Source organism: Onychomys torridus, chromosome 10 (genome assembly GCF_903995425.1).
Source record: "Onychomys torridus chromosome 10, mOncTor1.1, whole genome shotgun sequence".
Taxonomy (NCBI): domain Eukaryota; kingdom Metazoa; phylum Chordata; class Mammalia; order Rodentia; family Cricetidae; genus Onychomys; species Onychomys torridus.
In genome coordinates, this window is record NC_050452.1 from 88,377,634 (window position 1) to 88,391,694 (window position 14,061).

The following is a 14,061-nucleotide window of genomic DNA, read 5'->3' on the forward strand; positions in this document are numbered from 1 at the left end:
TAATTCCAGTGAAGGTAGCTCAGGGTGTATTAACCAGTAGCTATATATGACATTTTAACTGTATCTATATATAGTGTGGGGTTAATTTTATGTGTCAAGTGGTGTGTTGTTTTGTTAAATGCTAGCCTATCAGTTATTTACTATGAAGACTTTAAAAAAGATATGATTATGATTTACACCAAGTTTAACTAGGATGAGCTCCATAATGTAGGTGTGTCTAAAGATAAAAATAGTTTCTAGATGACAGTAACACAGAGCTCTGCCAGAGTTTCTTACCTGTTGGCAGACCCCATGGACTTCAGACTCCATTCTGCAGCAATAGCTCTCACGTGGATTTCCAGCCAGCGTCTCTTCCTCTGTCTCTCTGTCTCTCTCTGTCTGTCTGCCTCTGCCTCTGCCTCTATCTGTCTTTCTATATCCTAGTGTGTTGTTTCTCTAGAGAGATTACTTGAGTACAGAAATATATGTGATAAAGCCAAGTTACATTCCAAAATTACATTATAAAATTACACTATAATATAAAAAATTTACTTGATCTTGGGATGAAGAAAATGTTATAGGAATGGGGGAAGATTGATTCCTATGCTCTTTAAAATGTAAAGGTATTTATTATGACAAAACTTCAAATTTACTGGGTATGATGAATGAGAGGCAGAAGGCCTCCCATATTCTTTTCCTTTCTTTCAAATTAGTGGCCTCTTTATTCCATTAATTATTGTTAGATGCCTACATGTATATGTGCATACATATATATTCCTAAATACAATCCGCTCAGTCTGTATAATGTTACTTCTATGTATGTTGACAGGGATGATCATTTGGTATTGGACAACCAATTGGTGTGCTCTTCCATGAGGAAGATTATTTCTACTACTCCCAGCATTTCTTAGTTGAGTGAAGCTCTTTGTGTAGGGTTGAATCCATGTGGCAGGAGGGCTTTTCCTGCCCACTTTGGTATGTCTTACTGTTACCCTTGTTCAGCTCATGCTTTGGTAGTCATGTTGGTGAGATTTTCTGGGCATTTCTCTTTGGGAAGTAGTTATGTAACAAGGTCTTTTCATTGCCAAATATAATGCAATTTTTCTAGTTATTTTGTTTTTGGATTATATATTAGTTATGTTTTATATATAATTTTGACTATTCATTGCGTTGTATATGTTAATCTTCTGTTTTGTTTTCTGTTATATGCTTAGATAAATTTATTATCCTTATTTGGGGAAATGCATTTTTTTAAGTTTTAGAATATAGTTTAAACAGTATTCCAATTTATTTTTCCCCAAGTACTTGATTGAGAGATAAGCCATGATATCCATGATCAGAAGTATTCTTTATCTCATATTAAATGTTTGTATAATAATGTGTTTCTGGGTTTAAACATAGTACTACATTTATCCTAGTCCAGAGTCTATTTAAACTTCCTCTTTCATATACGATATTTTCTATTTACTCAATGTTTTGGCATGTTTTAATTTCTTCAGTTTAAAAAAAAGGAAATTATGGATATTTGTAGATTAATGCTATTTCTGTTTTGTAAGCAAGACCTTAATTTTTCTTGTATGAACCTTAAGAATTCTGTACCAGAATATCAAACACATCACACACAGTAAATGGTTTGCTTGCAGAATGATTTATTGAGAGGATCAGCACAGTGACAACACACCCATTTGGAAAGTCTGTGTCAGAAAAAAAGATGAAGATATGTGTCCTTGAATTGCTAACCAACAGCCTAAGAGGAGTACAAGATTCAACATTTATGATCTGAAAAAAAGTTGACAAAAATTCAGGATGTAAATCTTAGCAGAAAGAACATTAAATCAATTCATGTTTATATATTATTTTTCAAATGAACATATATGTAAAACTAAAATTTTGTTTTAGTCAGCATCAAATATGAGCCAAGAAGCATGTCTGATTGCTAATGTCACACATGGGTGTTTAGCAACTACCAATAAGCTTTAATTTTTACGTTAGTGAGGGTTTTAAATATGTATTCTAATAGAAGAGAATCACATGTGTGATATTGAAAACTAAAATTTTAGAATACAAGTTTCAGAAAACTTTTTAATGCTTCACTAATGTTACTTGATACTCTTTATAGCCTTAATTTCACTACATTATAATGTTTAGAATGAGCTGAAATGGCACATATGATTAAATGCCACAAGAAATGGACTCCTTCAACTCTTGCCCTCTTCATATCTTTAAAATCTAGTATGGAATATTTTGCTCTAAGGCAAGTTGTTATATAACAAGCCACAATACCCAGGAAAGTACTGAGATTGTTGGTTTTAAAATTGTCCTTAAATATATTCTGCTACATGACCTCTATTCATAGACATATGTATTTTCTAACTCTAATACTTGCCTTAAATGGCCACAGTATTTTTTCTTTTTTCTTTTCAAGATTTTTCTTGTTGACTAACTTCTTAGACATCAAGACTGCCTTTTAATTCATTGTGTACTTCTACATGGTCTCCCTTACGTTGCTGCTTCTACATCATTAGGTCATCGGGATCTTCTTTCAGCAATTTGAAGATACCAGAGTCAGTTGTAGAAGAGTCCTCCTTGTGTTTAAGGGTATCTACTATAGATGTCACTGAAGGAAACTCCTCTGTGTCTTTAGTTACTGATTCTGTTGTATCATTTTCAGATAGATCTTCTGTTGTGTTAGCAGTTGGTTCCTCCATGATGTTCTTGGTTCCTGAGGCAGGGACAATGAAGTCATACCTGGATTCAACAGCAGTAAGCAAAACAGAATGGTTCTCTGCCTCATTCACAGTCTCTTTCTCCATCCAAGCATTAACTCCATCAGTCGATTCCTCATCAGTTAAAGTATCTTCTGGGTTATCTTTGGCTTTTTCAGCAGAGTTTGTGAGTTCAAAAACAGTGATAAATTTTTCTTCATCTGAGTCAGTTAATTTAGTCACAGCTTTGGTGGTATCCTCTGAAACAATCAGGTCAATTTCAGTTGTGTTCTCTTCTGCAACGTTGGTTGTGTCTGGAGAGGTGGTGACCTCTTTTTCAGGAGAGGGAGGCATCTCAGCCTCAGGACTCAAGGAATCAGTAACTTGGACAGCTCCATCATCAGGAACGTCCGAATTGGTTGAGGAGTTACCATCAGCTTCTGTGTTTTCATCTGAAAGTGCAGAGGCATCTTCTGAATTGGCGGTGCTGTCCTCCAGTGTGTCGGAGAGCTCAGCAGTAGGTGGGATTTCTTTGTCTCCTGTGTCAATGGTGGCTAAGACGATGTCTTCTTTTGCCATGTTACTGGAAAAATCTATTAAAGAAACAGTACCAACTGGGGAGGAGATGCTTCCCAGTTTCACTGGAATGAAATTTTCAGTAATCGATTCCTTAGTTTTGGAGATTGGAGTTTCAGTCGGAGTAATTTCCTTCTCTGAAAGAGTTGTTGACTTCAGAGTGGCCGCAATATCATCTTCCAGCTTGAGCTTTTCCTTTGTAGGTGTGAGCTTGTTGATTGCAGTAGAAAAATCACCATCTGGTGTGCAGTCGTTTACTGGAGTAACATGGTCTCCTTCAGAGGTAATAGTTGTCTCTGATTTAGGAATGGTGTTGTCAGCCCCGAAGAAGATGGCTGCCTCTGTTGGTGTTTTACTGCTCTCTCTTGGGGGATGAGAATAAATTTTGGGTGATCCATCTTCAGCCATGAGGCACAGGAGCACTGAGCACTTTCACAGGTCTTCCCTCTGGGCTTAGTGGCATTCCTGGGCAAGTGAGTAGTGATCAGTATAGTGACTGAAGCACTGGTCATCATGGGGATTGTTACATCAACCACCCAGGTTATGACAAAGGCTCACCTTGGAGGCTGCTTCTGGGCTGTGATTAGATGTTTACTAGCATGACTATTAATATTAGAAGAAAATATGATGGACCTCTGATTACAAAACAGAAATCCACACTAAATATTTTATTCTTAGTGTACTTAGGATTTACCCTATTTCTGTTTCAGTTATATTTCTTCTGATATGACGCTGGTGCCCCTTGACAGAGACATAGCCATGCATGCTGGGTACTTTGTGGTTGAGTATAAATGGAAACTCTGGATGACTGTCTATCAACATCTTTTTGACATCAACCATTTTACAAGTAAGTGGCAGTGTATTTTGGGAGGCAGAGCCACATTCTTCTCTGAGATTCATGGTACTTAAATGTCTAAAATTCAAAAGCACTTTTGGTAGCGAATTAAAAATAGAGAATTATGTAGCAAGACTTCGGTCAGTTTTTTTTTTTTCTTCTGAGAGGGAAATTTCATTTTAAGTAATAATAATAATAATTAAAAAAATAAAGGTTAATAGACTGATAAGGCTTTTTGTATTTTCTTCAGTTAACTTGAGAAACAGTGTGCCAGTTATTGCAGGCTTGCTTTTTTATGGATTCCCTCCTCCCTGAGTTGTTTCAACCTCAGAAGACTTTTTTGACAGGAGGTTGGTGTCATGTGTCTAAATTCATAAAGCAGCAAGAATCAGAGCTGAAGTAATAGTAGTTGCTCCAGAAGATATCACTTCAGATGGAATTTTTATAATGATAATACGGCAGGCAGTCGTTGTGCAGTTGACTTTAAGATTTAGCAGATTAGATTAAAGAAATTCAGTGTCAATGTTTAAAGCCAATCTCTGACCCCCTGAATCAGAGGAAATGGAATTTCAGACTCACACACATCAAATGTGTAAAAAATTAGGAGCATTAGCTTGAGTGGCATAAAATCATTTCTTCGTCAGCTATGGACACAGAGCTCACAGCTTCCTTTTAGTTATGTGAAGGCATAGATCTGATACCAGTCTTTGTAAACATACAAGAATAGATTTTAAGGCACAATTTTTAAAAAAATGAGTAGTTTCTCCAGAAATGTTTTAATACTTCAGGAGGTTGTCACTACTGATGTTTACAGTGGTTCTTTTTTTTCCTCTTGTTTTGTTTGAGACAGAGTCTATCTCCATAGCCTAGGTTGTCCTTGAATTCAGAATTCTCCTGTCTTGTCTTTGTTAATGTGAGGATTGTAGGCTCTCATTATTATACCAAGTCCCAGTGTCTTTGTTAATATAGGGAATGTTGGCAGTGTCACAAACAAGGGAGTTATAAGATAGGTATAGGTTCAGGTTATTTGTTGTTAAACAGAAATATCAATTAATAGAGGAATACACAGAACATAGACATTCTCTAAATTAGCTACCTTATAGGATAGAATATTTGTGTGTTGAGCAGAATTGGAACCATGAAGAAAATATTCTTTCATGAGCATGTAATCTCCAGCTAGCTATGCCAGATGAAGAGATAATCCCATCTTCATTGATGTGAAATTCAAAATAGCATTTAGTTTTCTGCATTGTTTTGGTGGTCACATCAACCCTTCTTTTAGCAGCATTGCTGTGAGATAGTCACATTGATCACAGCACTCTTTTTTCTCTTGAAAGGAAAGTGTTTTATTATTATCCCTACCTTCCAAGATTTTCATTTTTAAAGGAAATATTTTATCTTTTATATAATCCATTAAAATTTACAAAGTATGTAGTGCATTTTAAGTCTGGTTATAGACTGTCTTCTTCAGGGAATACAGTGTGAAGAACTGTATTCCTTTATAGATCATTAGAATCACAGAAATGACTTAAGAACAGACTCTGTTACCATATATAAATTTTATCTCATATGCATGGCAACCTCCTCATAGTTGGAATTCATATCCTACTATTTGGTATACTTTGTTGTTTTTTTATCAAGGTTTTCAGGTTGCATGGACTCAAGTCTTATTTTGGCTCTATTAACAAAAGCTTGTTTGGTCCGTGTGTATCATTTACTTGCTTGAATTTTGAGGTATTTGGCCTAGTGCTTATGTATTTTTCTAAGAAGTATCTTCTTTGGGTTCATGATAAAAATTCTTATGTGAATGGAATCTGTTAGCAAAAATGGGAATATTCTTAATAAATTCACAGGAAGGCACAGTTATGATTTTCTGGGATAACATATTTAGAAACCTTGAAAGGCTGACATCATAATGATGTCCATTGTTGAGACTTCATTTGTGCAAAGAGTATATTGATAGCTATCAGGAGATATGGCATGTACAATTTTCAAAGAACCAACTAGTCAAAAAGCAGTTTCTCGACTAGACACCAGAACTCCTGCTTAGAAAGAGTTTCTATATCTTCACATTTTTTGTTTTTGTTAGCAAAGAAAAAAATGAGTTGTTATTTTTTTCTCAAGACAGGCTCTCACTATGTTTCAGTGAGTTTTCAGAACCTGGGTGTTCTGAAACGATGTAGACCAGACTGGTATTAAATTCACAGAAATCCACCTGCTTCTGCTTCCCAAGTGATAGGATTAAAGACATGTGACACTAGACCCAGCTTTATTTCTTATTTTAACTTAATTGATTATTATTCATATAAAGTCATCAGAGGAGTTACATGTTCAATATCTTCTTTACTCAGAAAATAATTCCCATCTTCAGAGACACTAGGTGAGCCATCCCAGTTGGGGAATTGTTGGCTAACATCTAAGTTTTGTCATCTTTCAATTCATTGGTTGGGATGTTGGGCACCTGTCCTAGGATGTGCTGTTCTCAGGAGTTACTATTTCATTGTTAACAAGAAAAATGACATTTGCAGCACTGTAGACATTTGTAGCAATTGTCTTTATGTGTAACTGATGAAGATAATCTTAATATGTGTCTTCCTCTACACTGTAGTCAATAGATTTTCTTTCTCAGCAAAGAGTTTGTGAATGATATACTTATTTCTTGACACTTGAAATTCAGTATTTTCTTTTTCAAGATTGGCAATACTAAATTCCTTCTGTAAATCATCTTCTGTTATCTCTTGGATATGATGAAGGTTCTTTGATAGGATGTGTGAATTTTCTCTTGGGGTTGGTTTCATGAGGAACAGATCTAGTTTGGAGGGATCCTTGGGAATGTGCAAGTTTTAATACCAGCTTTAGAGGCATGTCATCAGTAATAATATTTTTATTCTCAAGATATGGGCTGAAGCTGACATTTTTATAGAGGTTTTGTTTCCATTTAGATTACTGTATCATTTTTATTACATTTGCATCTATAAAATGACTGATGTACTCCACACCCAGTAGTTGTATGTTCCACTGTAGAAGCTTTAGTCATGTCTTATGTTATACTAGAAATTTTGTTCATTATGTTCATTAGGTTAAAAATAATAGAAAACTTGATGAAGTTTTCTTTGACTTGAGATTGCTAGAAGATCAGTACCAAACATGCTGTCTGATGTCAGCAGGGGGAAGATATATTAAGTTTGATTCCAGCAGCATTGTTGGAAGAGCCAGTGGTGTGAGCTTGGGAAGCAGTGTACACCAAAAAAAAAAAAAAAAAAAAAAGCCGTTTAAGATTATTTGATATATATTATTTTTTTCCTTAATGAGACACTTCCACCAATTAAGTAAATTTGATCTGAAAATAGGCTCTGATGCTGCTTGTTTTAACATTGTTGAGTGGTGTAGGTTTTTAACTTTTAGAATATTAAGAGTATGTCTTCTTTGGTGGTACATTAGCAATTAGAATGGAAGTTTCAAACAATCACACACACACACACACACACACACACACACACACACACACACACACACAATTTTTAGAGAGATGACACTTCCTGATTATAGAAGACAGATTGGTCAATATCACCATTGTCCCAATTGAGAAAGTAGACATTTTGGCTTAATGGAAATTACCTTTCAGAAAAAAGGAATTAATATTTGTGTTTATTAAAAACTCTGCATTTTCATAGAAATCAATGAAAATCTGAACTAAAAGGGAACCACTAAGCCTTGAATCAGATATCATAATAAATCTTCTCCATTTTCAGTAAAAGCAGATATATTGGAGGTGGTAGTATTTGCTTCCATGGTATAAAAATATTACAAACAATAGGGACTTTGCATTTCCTAAGAAAGCCATAACTATTTTTGAAAGCATGATTAGAAGTATCCACTGTGACCCCGTCTGAAAAGGAGTGGTGGTGATTTCCCCAGAGTTTCCATAGAGAATTGCATTGTCACCATTAACATTTTTGTATTTTCTCCAAAATATGCATTGTTAGGAAAAATAGAAGAAAAATTCTGACATCCATCAGTTAGGAATTGAGCTATGGACCCGTGAGCCTTGGTACTCTCACAGTCATCAGCATCTTGGAAGACAATGGCACCAGTGTCAAAGTTCTTGTTCTCTTCTCTAGGCATTACAGCTTACCAATGTTCTTTTGTTTGTACCTCTGAAGGTGTTGCTTTAGATAGCATCAATTGTGGTGTGTTGTACATGATATGCACTTGTCTTTTGGGGGAATATCTGAGTATATTCATTTCAATAAAGCCTTTTTTCTTTATCTATTAATTCAAAGATATAATTATTTGAAACATGTTCACAGTCACTATTCTCAGTTATAATCCATGTAGTACAACATAATTGGCTGAGTTATTCCCAAGGAGAAATGTTATCTACATTTTTCGACATTTATGAGGAAATGTAAGGGAAGATAAATTTCATTCACAGAGTGGGATTTGAGGTCATTTTAATTCTCAAAGGAAGCATAATCCTCAAATGAATTAGTGTTATCAGTCATTGTTTCTAACACAATTGACCATGCAGCTGCAGTATTAGTCAAAAAGTCACTTGTTAGTGAGTCAGAGGTTTCAAGAGAGTCAGTGGAAGCATCAGGAATGATCCCATGGTCTGCAAAACTTTGTAAAGCTGGAGATTCTTTGAACCTATTATTATCTTCTCCAGGCTCCACAGACTCTCCTTCATAACTGCTGTCAGTGGCAAGAATGATTGCATCTTCTATAGTTTGCATTGCATTCATTGGTGATAAAGGGATTGAAGCCATGTTGCTTAAATCTTCAGAATCATCATGAAAGAAAAAAAATCATCATTAGAGATAACACCAAATTCAGCCAAAGGAATATGGCTGTCCTATGAATGTGGCATCTCTGTCATGATGATTTTTTTTTCTCTCTATAGTAGGTGATGACTCTGCATTATTATTTATAGATTTTCTGATAACATTTACTGAAGTTTTATGAGGAAACATTGATTTCAAGGTGAGGGGATACAAGCCTGTTTGAGGTCTGATGACTTGGCTTCCTTGACTATCAGGTCTATTAATGAGATCCATGAATTCAATGATATTTGATGCTTCAGGGCCTAACTCTGAGGAATCAGTTAAGGATCTATCATTAATGTGGATAAAATCTGTGCTTATTTCTTCAGGATAGGTATTCATGCTTTCAGTTGTTGGTAGAAGTGGGGATTCTCCAGATCTAGCATTTTCATCAGATGGCATAGGACCACTCCAACCATTGTTCTTCTCAGATGAAAGACGATTTAGTGCATTTGCAGTGTTACTTTCCTTTACTTGTGAGGAAGAGGATGACTCTTTAGGAATTTTTGCCTCACAATAGTCTTAACAAAAAGGAAATTCACTATCTGCAATGATGATGTCTTCTGAATTGTTAGTCTTTGTCCTTGAAGCTTTGCTTTTATTATACTCTGACTCTGATGATATTGTAGCTTTGGCTTCCCAAAGGACATTGAAACCTGTGGATGAGAGCCCTTTGCTAGGGAGCTGTTTTCTGCCTGTTACTGTAGTTGACTCTATGGTAGGACCAGTGATATTTCTTGGCAATCCCCTTCTTTCTCCCATCACTGTCCTTGGTTTGGAGTGAGAAGTGTGGATGTTCTCAGCATCCCCTCTTTCACTTCTGCTTGTGCTGCCCCCTTTTAGAGTGACACCTTCTGAGAAATTGGGAGACAATTTGTCATTCTTGTTAGTTAGAAAGTAGGTAGCCATGAATTTTGGTGACTTATTATAGAAAGAGGCAGGCAAATCTTGGACAAAAGCACCATTCTTGTCAGGATCAGAATTTCTTTCTTGTAAGAACCACACTTTGTATTTTTGCTCAAACTTGGTATCAACAAGATTTTCTTCTGATGGATTATCAGTGACATATGTTGAGGAAAAGGAAACAGGAGATCCAATTCCTTGGTAGAGAACTCCTTGAATAATGGTAGGCTTTCTTTTTGTAGGGCTCTTTTCTTCAAGATCAATGGAGGTGGAGTCCATATTATTTGCTTTATTTCTCCCCACATGGAACTCCATATGTGACTCTGATGAAGAGTCCTCCATGAAAGAAATGACTTCGTCTAAAGTCATATCATTATTATCTATAGAAGCTACATGTTTCCCCCCATCTAAGATGTTACTTAGGTCTTATGTAAAGGCTGCATCATCAGATGAAAGGACCACATTGTCTGATAGAGCAAGTATATCATCAGGTATAAAGGAGTCATCAGCCATTTTTGTAGTTGTCTCTCGTATAATGAGTGTTGAGTCAAGTTTAGAATTGCTGTTTTTAATAAAGCCAGCAGGAGAAAAAGCCATTTTTGTGGGTAAGTGATAGAATGTAGTGTAAGAGTTTGTGCTCAGGTGATCCAAGTTACTAAGAGGAAGTGGATCTCTAGCCTGAACCTGTGTCAGCTTGGTTGTGCTCACTGTGGAACCAGGACAAATTGTTTCTCTTGAATTTTCCAGTCCTTTCTGTTGAGTAGAAGCAACTACAGGTTTAGAAAGGAGTGGAGTAGCTTGCATTGTATTTAGCTCTTCTAAATTTACTGGAATAGTATCTCCAGAAATGTAGAATTTCTCTTCCACAGCAGTCTTGTCATTACTAAAAATGGTATTAGTCATTTCCTGAGGTGCCTTTTTCCTCTGCAGTTGGACATGTTGACTTATAAACTCAGTGTCTTCATTTATTCCTATTGTTTTGTGGGTTGCTGTTTGGTGGGCTGTATTAGGTGAGAGTGCCATGTTGTCAGTATCATCACTGATGTCTCTATTTTCAGGGGTGTGTATGTCAGCTATGTTTATGACTTTCTCTGGAAAAGACATAGGATCCTGTAGAGGAACAGGGGCAAAATTGGAGAAGGGCTCAGCAGCACTTTGCTCATCAATGACTTCCCAGTTCTGGTCAGTGGAAGTCAAGTGTTCTTCTGTTGGTTCTGATACCTCTGACATCCATCACTGCTGTGTCAGATAGCATGTCATTGCCACCAAGAGGAACTTCAGTTCTAGATATTTGTGTTTGGGGATTAAGAGGGACTTTAGTCCTATTGGCTGGATATCTCCTACAGCAGGAACAGTGTTTTCACTGTTCCTATTGCCTTCCTTAGTTTCCAAGGCAGAGGTGTAAGGAGAAAGGGTGGTGGCATTTTGTGGCATATTGGTGACATGAACCAGATTAAAAGAGGTCATTAAATTTGTTTTGTTTAAACCCTTCATAGCTTTACCAGGGTTTACATTGCCTTTTATTGGAATACTGGAATATCTTCTTATAAATTTAGGCTCTGTTTCTTGGGTAAAGGTATAAATGCTTGGGACATTTTCCTGCATCATTCTGTACATAGTATCACTGAAGAGACCATCATGGTTAGAGTCACTATTACTGTTTGCTGCAATCATTTTTCTTTGAACTTCACGATTAAGTCTTGTAAGCAGAAGTTTTGAGATCACATTTTCAGGGTTTTCAAATCCAGGTTGGCCAGCTCTGGGTTTAATAGTCTCTATGAAAATTTTAGTGTCATGTGCATGAGGGTTAGTTGAATAATGTGTAGTGGCCAGCTGGTCTTTGAGAATATAATCATCTTCCATGAGTGCAACATAAATACAGTCTTTGATGTTTTCTTCTTGAATTGTTTCTTTCTCTTCTGATTTAATGCTTTCTTCATTTTGGATATTGGCTTCATAGTTCAGTGTTGTATCTTCCTCAAAAGATGTTTCTGATTCATATCTTGGGTTATAATGTATTTTTTTCAGCTTCATGAGGGGCTTTGATGCTGATGTGGTGGATTTATTAGGAGTATATGTTTTGTGTGCCATCATAGGTTCCCTGCTGAAGAGTTTCTTCAAAAAGTTTGTTGCTTGAGGAAGATTGAAATGGACATTGGAATCAGCAATGACTACAGTCTCTTCATCATTAATGATGTTAATATAATCAGTCATTTTTTCAAACATACCTGACCATGCAGCTGGTGTATTAGTCAAAAAGTCACTTGTTAGTGAGTCAGAGGTTTCAAGATATTCAGTGGAAGGATCAGGAATGACCCCATGCTTTGTAGAGCTTTGTAGAGCTAGAGATCCTTTGAATCTGTTATTATCATCTCCAGGAACCACAGATTCTACTTCATAACTGCTGTCAGTATCACAAATGATGGCATCTTCTATACTTTGCATTGCATTGATTGGTGACAAAAGGAGGGAATTCATGTTGCTTAAATCTTCATAATCATCAGTGAAGGAAAATTCATCATTAAAGATGACACCAAACTCAGCCAAAGTAATATGGCTGTCCTATGAATGTGGTATCGCTGTCATAATATTTTCTTTCTCCATCGTAGATGATGAGTCTACATTATTATTTATAGATTTTCTGATAGCATTTGCTGAAGTTTTATGAGGGAGACTTGAGTTCAAAATAAGGGGATACAAGGATTTTTGAAGTATGAAGACTTGGCTTCATTATCTGTTTCATCACCAAGATCAATGTATTCAATGATATCTGGTGGTGCCCCTGCTAACTTTAAGAACTCAAGTAAGGATCTATAATTCATGATGACACAATCCGTGCTTAATACTTCAGGATAGGTATGCATGCTATTAGTTGTTTTTAAAAGTGGGGATTCTCCAAATCTAGCATTTTCACCAGGTGACATAGGACCACTCCAATCATTGTTTTTCTCAGATGAAAGACGAGTTATAGAAGTTGCAGCATTAGTTTTCTTTACTTGTGAGGAAGAGGATGACTCTTTAAGATTTTTTGCCTCAGAATAGTTATAATAAAAAGGAAAATCACTGTCTGCATTGATGATGACTGGAAATGAAGGAACAGTGCTGTCTTCTGAATTGTAAGTCTCTGTCCTTGAAGCTTTGTTTTTATTATACTCTGACTCTGATGATATTGTAGCTTTGGCTTCCCAAAGGACATTGAAACCTGTGGATGAGAGCCCTTTGCTAGGGAGCTGTTTTCTGCCTGTTACTGTAGTTGACTCTATGGTAGGACCAGTGATATTTCTTGGCAATCCCCTTCTTTCTCCCATCACTGTCCTTGGTTTGGAGTGAGAAGTGTGGATGTTCTCAGCATCCCCTCTTTCACTTCTGCTTGTGCTGCCCCCTTTTAGAGTGACACCTTCTGAGAAATTGGGAGACAATTTGTCATTCTTGTTAGTTAGAAAGTAGGTAGCCATGAATTTTGGTGACTTATTATAGAACAGGGTAGGCGAATCAAGGACAAAAGCACCATTCTTGTCAGGATCAGAATTTCTTTCTTGTAAGAACCACACTTTGTATTTTTGTTCATACTTGGGCTCAACAAGATTTTCTTCTGATGGATTATCAGTGACATATGTTGAGGAAAAGGAAACAGGAGATCCAGTTTCTCGGTAGAGAACTCCTTGAATAATGGTAGGCTTTCTTTTTGTAGGGCTCTTTTCTTCAAGATCAATGGAGGTGGAGTCCATATTATTTGCTTTATTTCTCCCCACATGGAACTCCATATGTGACTCTGATGAAGAGTCCTCCATGAAAGAAATGACTTCGTCTAAAGTCATATCATTATCTATAGAAGCTATATGTCTCCCCCCATCTAAGATGTTACTTAGGTCTTGTGTAAAGGCTGCATCATCAGGTGAAAGGACCTCATTGTCTGATAAAGCAAGTATATCATCAGGTATAAAGGAGTCATCAGCCATTTTTGTAGTTGTCTCTCGTATAATGAGTGTTGAGTCAAGTTTAGAATTGCTGTTTTTAATAAAGCCAGCAGGAGAAAAAGCCATTTTTGTGGGTAAGTGATAGAATTTAGGGTAGTGATTTTTGTTTAGGTGATCCAAGTTACTAAGAGGAAGTGGATCTCTAGCCTGAACCTGTGTCAGCTTGGTTGTGCTCACTGTGGAACCAGGATAAATTGTTTCTCTTGAATTTTCCAGTCTCTTCTGTTGAGTAGAAGCAACTACAGGTTTAGAAAGGAGTGGAG

General features: G+C 36.4%; 1 protein-coding gene across 1 annotated transcript; it reads right to left on the reverse strand.

The window, feature by feature from the left end:
• Positions 1 to 2,492: 2,492 nt before the first annotated feature.
• On the reverse strand, positions 2,493 to 3,668 carry Cabs1 (calcium binding protein, spermatid associated 1). Its single transcript, XM_036200510.1, has one exon. The coding sequence runs from the start codon at positions 3,666 to 3,668 to the stop codon at positions 2,493 to 2,495; it is 1,176 nt and encodes a 391-aa protein (XP_036056403.1).
• Between the last annotated feature and the right edge of the window lie 10,393 nt (positions 3,669 to 14,061).

Coding starts and splice junctions, on each gene's coding strand:
- Cabs1 (XM_036200510.1), bottom strand. CDS start 3,668: ATGGCTGAAGATGGATCACCCAAAATTTATTCTCATCCCCCAAGAGAG.